We start from the raw sequence: 5,268 nt of genomic DNA on the forward strand, positions 1-5,268 counted from the left end.
CACCGCCGCCGTCGAGAGCGTCAAAGTGGCCTGAAGTCATTCATTTACAATGTGAGCCGGTGTGAGGAGCGGCGCGGCACGTCTTGGACATTGAGGAGAGTTGAAATCAGGTCAACTTTATGGTAATGAGCTATGACGCGGTTCGGCGGCAAACAATCGGAATGTAGAAGTCCACCGCTTGAGAGGATTCCAGAGAACGCAGTCCTGTAAACTTTGGTTCCGACCACATTAGTTCCCAAGCAAAATGGAGGAGAGGTTGATTATTGCTGTGGCGGGTTTCCCAATAATCTATGGCGTGTCCCTGTTTGCGTACAGGGACATAAATAAATTTTAAAAAGATGCGTGGACCAAGGTGTCTGAGATTGTTGGTGTTCCTGGTGAGTTGCTGATGTGCATTAGCGTTATAGGAATAATACTCGAATGATATAATGAATATTAGTACATATTAGGATGTTTTTTTCCTTTCTAAGGTTAACTTGTCTAATTCTTAAGTAAAACAGGCTGTTTTTTACTGCTGAGTCTTTTAAAACATCTGTATAAACGCCATCATCACGTGACGTGAGAAACGGCTCTTTTCTGTGAGTTTAATGTCACATCCAGTGCAGGTTATAACTTCCCTATCATTCAATAACAGTCTCTGATTCGTAAAACACATTTTCATTCTTCTGCTATTTAGGAATAAACTCATTTTGATGTTTGTTGATTTTTTTTCTGTCTAACCTAGGGTTATTGTTTACGAAAACTAGATTGTTATTAATATATTAATATTTCAGCTAGTCTAATAAAGTAAGTTGTTTTATCAAATAATTTAAATTTATTTTATTTCAGCTTATTTTAGCAACATTCCTAATTTTCATTGGGTTTAACTTGAAGTGCCAAAATAATGAAAACTAAACTACAACTAAATAAAAATTTATAAAAACTATATAGACAAAAAAGTTTAATTTGAAGTGCTAATATAATGAAAACTAAACTACAACCAAATAAAAATATATTTAAAAAACTATATAGACACAACAAAAATCAAAGTTTAGTTTAATTTGAAGAACTAAAATAATGAAAACTAAACAACTAAATAAAAATTAATAAAAAATATATAGACAAAAACTGTTTAATTTGAAGTGCTAAAATAATGAAAACCAAACTATGACTAAATAAAAAAAATAATAAAAACTATATAGACGACAAAAAACAGTTTAATTTGAAGTACTAAAATAACTAAATAAAAAAAATTAAGTAGACAAAAAAACTAAACAAAAAAATTACGAAAACACAATAAAATGACTAATATTTCAACTCAAATTTAAGTGAAAACAGAAAATATTAAAATAAAAAATAAAGTGTAATACAGATTATTAATAGTATATCAATAGTAGTGGTTCCTGCAGTTTTGGGCTGGGAAGGATGTTTTGAGCTCCAGTATGTTGCAGTAGAATAATGAGCACTAATCTCAGATGCTGTTTGATGAAGATGCATCGTCCACAGGAAGCAGGAAGATCTGGTGTATAGCGTGAGGAAGAGGCTGGAGGAAGCGCTCATGGCAGACATGCTCGCACACATGGAGGAAGCCTCCACCGAGGCCAAATCTCTGAAGGAAGAGTCCACCGACGAGGAAACCGAGTCTGTATAGCTGTAAGAGAACACAAACCAGACTAATGGATGATTCTTCATTTAGCGAGGGGGATGAAAAATTATTCCTTTGTTTGTATCGACCTATATATATAATCATTTTATTAAATTATATTAATCTCTAACTACTTTCTTACTTTTACTACTATTTTTGAATGATTGTAGAAATGTATAGTTTGCTGTCATTTTTCAGTTTAGGGCATTTGGGACTTAAATGCATAAAATATTAAGCAAAAATCTAATTTGCAATTATGCTTAGAACTAGGGCTGTTCGATTCTGAAATTAAGGAATAAGGAATCTATAATCTCACCATGATTGCAGGATAAAGGTCGTAGAAGGTATCCTTCTCATAATATGAAGCTTTATTTGTAAAAAAAATAAAAATGACAATACATAAATTGTCATTTTGTCTGCTTTGCCCGTGGAATTAGTCATAGCCCACAGCTCAGCAGGGACATGCGTTTATCGCATTAATTGAACATGACATGAAGTGTCTAAAATAAATGTGCACAGTTCAGCTGAATGATGAAGTTTACTTTGACTGTATGCTTTGCACAAAATTAACAAACTGTACACTGAAACAAAATAACCAGAACATTAACAATAACTGATAGAGCTCGTGGTTTATCTGTCAATCAGATGCGCTCTCAGCCACTGATCTATGCTCGGGACGTTTTCTTTTATAATTATCATTGGCTGATAGAAATGTTTAAAAAAAATAGTATTTTAGATGGAAATAAGATCAAGGCCCTTGATGATCTATTCTGTCGTGCAGCGCTCAAAATTGTGGACAAACCAGGTCCACCGTAAAATAACCTCTGAATCGTTTTTTTAATGACTTCTAATCACTTTTAGCGAGCACGAGGGAGGCGAATGGTAATATAGAAATGAAAATAATCTTCTATCTCACAACTCTGGTAATTACGGCTTTTAGCGAGCATGAGGGAGGTGAATGGTGCTTCTCAAACGGAAGGCTGCATCCTAAAATTCAGATGATCTCAGTACCGACTCCTTTTCTTTCAGTTTATTTTCGTGAATTTAAATGTGTGCAGCCTTCCGTTTGAGAGGCACGCATAGATAAGCTTTGTTGAACTGAAAAGGGCTCTGAATGAGGAGTCGATTCCCCTTGACTCTTGATTCCCAACGCCTCGGAATCGATTCCCAGCCCTACTTAGAACAAAAGAAGCCTATTTTTAATTCATTTGGTATTTGTGTACTGTAAAATTTGTCAAATCATGATCGTCTCTAACATCATTTTTACATGTAATATCTTGGAAATAATGCAGTAGTAATACATTTTGGTTTGTGATAACTGGTACAAATAAGGTGCTCAATTTTTCCTGGTTTTGCGAAGTGTATTAAATATCAGGAAAATCCACTTTGCAATTATCTGCAAAACAAGCCTATTATTAGTTAATTTGGTATATGTGTATACAGAATTTATGTATTTAAATTTTTTATTATTAATATATTTTATTTTAAATTATTATTGTTGTTTTTATTTCTTTCCCCAATGCTGCTGTCGTTACCCTCACATCAAGCGTTTCAGAAAACAAATTGTGAACCAGTGCAACCCTGCTTCAAACTAAAATGTCAAGGCTGTGATCAGATCTTTATTCAAGGATGTGTAATGAAGATCTCAGCATGGATGAAAGATCTCGTTTGAGTTTGATTGTAATGCTGTTCATCTCTGTGTCTGCAGGGATGAGAACGACCTGGACGATTGTTTTCTTCCTCCCCAAACCCAAAGACGCACTCCGACTTGAGCTGATCTCTATGCAGAATCCCACCCGCTCTCCTGCCTTTCTTCTCCAACTCTACTGTGAATGTTTGACTAACATTTCAAGCAGTTTTATAAAACCAAATTCACGTTTTTTCTAGCTTTAACTTGTTTGAAGTGGATTTGCTCTATTTTTGTACAGTGCATTTAATGTTTGGCTCCATCATGTCCATGAGATTTGGGTTTTCCAGCATAACGCAGAGGGTTTGAGTGAGTTCGACACAATATATTTCCTTTGAGTATGACACAAGTCCAGTTTTTTTTTTTTTTTTATTCAGACGTCGTAAGCTAATTTCAAATCAAGAAAGTTTTACACAAATTAGTTTTTTTTTATATACATGCATACAAACGAAATGCCATGTTGTTATGACTTGGTTATGGAAATAATCTTCTAGTAGTACATATTGGTTTGTGATGGCTGGTACAAATAAGGTGCTCAATTCTTCCTGGTTCCTTAATATTTTAGCTTTTGTTACAGTGCTATTGAGCGTAGACATAAGCTCTTACATTGGTGCTTTTAGGTTTTTGTATTCATGAATCTATAAATGCATAGCTGATATCTTTGAATATTAAAAGAAATGGATAGTTTTACAATATTTCTGGAGATATTTTTCAATGACACGAGATTGGATCAAGCATGTATGTGTTTATCATTATGGACTGAACGCTTACAGTACAGAGATCTGCATGATGCATCTGTTTATCCAGTGTTTGGTCAGTCAGTAGATGGCTTGTTTTTCGTTTACACTAATTCTTCACACACCCATGATTAAACTGAATAGATGATTGACTCAAACCCTGATTTTTTTATTTTTTTTTTGTCACAAATGGTTGCATTGTGCAGTCATATTTGAAATATGCAGGAGAGGTGTTTTTGTATGTTGCCCTTTATTTGCAAGAAAACTTAGATCATTTTTGAGTATACAAACCTTGTAGCTGAGGGACACATAATTTTGTAAACTCGGAAAATAAAAGACTTTCAACACGTCAACATATTAATTTCTTCTTTTAATGCAAATATTGGCGTTTGATGTTGAGTTACAAACCTTTGTGACTAATTAATGTTCATATTTAAATATTTGCAAATTTATTTAGTTTTTATCAAATGTTTATAATATAAAATATATTTATGGATTGTTAATTAAATGTTTATTAATACATTTGGTTTTTCCATTTCAATATTTTCCATAATAATTAACATTAAAGTATTTCTAACATTTATTTATTTATTAGTTAATTAAATGTTTTTATAGTATAATATATGGAATTATATGTGTGTGTGTGTGTGCACATAAAATTCCATAATTAAAATATTTTTCTGTTATTCTTTCGTTTTCTGTTATACATATATATATATATATGTGTGTGTGTGTGTGTAACAAAACAAAAGTTGAGCTGCATTTTTGTCACCAGTTCATTAAATGTTTATTAATACATGCATATGCTTTTCTATATTAATATTTTAAAACTGATTTAATCGTCAACAATTAATAAAAATGTGTTTGTAATATAAATTTGTAGAATTTTGATATAATTTATTCATGAAAAAAAATCTATAAAGGGAATCATTAGAATATATTATAATATAGATTGCGTGTATACAAGCTAAATATAATGGACATATATTATTGTAATATTTATTTACTTGTAAAGAAATAATCGCCCCAGAAGCGCAGCATGTGGCCTTTGAACCCTTTGTTGTGCGCCGGGTTACGTCAGCGCCGAGAGAGAGAGAGTCTGCACACACACACACAGAGAGAGAGAGTGCTCTCTCTCTCTCTCTCTCTGTGTGTGTGCAGACTCTCTCTCTCTCTCTCTCTCTCTCTCTCTCTCTCTCTCTCTCTCTGTGTGCGCACTC

At 33.2% G+C, this 5,268-nt stretch overlaps 1 protein-coding gene across 2 annotated transcripts in view; it reads left to right on the forward strand.

Annotated features, from left to right (window-relative positions):
• The window catches only part of mbd3a (methyl-CpG binding domain protein 3a), a 14,090-nt gene extending 10,259 nt beyond the window's left edge, over positions 1 to 3,831 (forward strand). For both annotated transcript variants that reach the window (XM_016464790.1, XM_016464792.1), the window contains exons 6-7: positions 1,486 to 1,632; positions 3,333 to 3,831. In XM_016464790.1, coding sequence (XP_016320276.1) covers positions 1,486 to 1,630 — 145 coding nt within the window. In that variant the 3' untranslated portion in view covers positions 1,631 to 1,632; positions 3,333 to 3,831. The remainder of the gene's footprint in view (positions 1 to 1,485; positions 1,633 to 3,332) is intronic.
• Positions 3,832 to 5,268: the final 1,437 nt, after the last annotated feature.

The sequence above is a fragment of the Sinocyclocheilus anshuiensis genome, unplaced genomic scaffold (assembly GCF_001515605.1).
Source record: "Sinocyclocheilus anshuiensis isolate Anshui unplaced genomic scaffold, SAMN03320099.WGS_v1.1 scaffold1491, whole genome shotgun sequence".
NCBI classification, from domain to species: Eukaryota; Metazoa; Chordata; class Actinopteri; order Cypriniformes; family Cyprinidae; genus Sinocyclocheilus; species Sinocyclocheilus anshuiensis.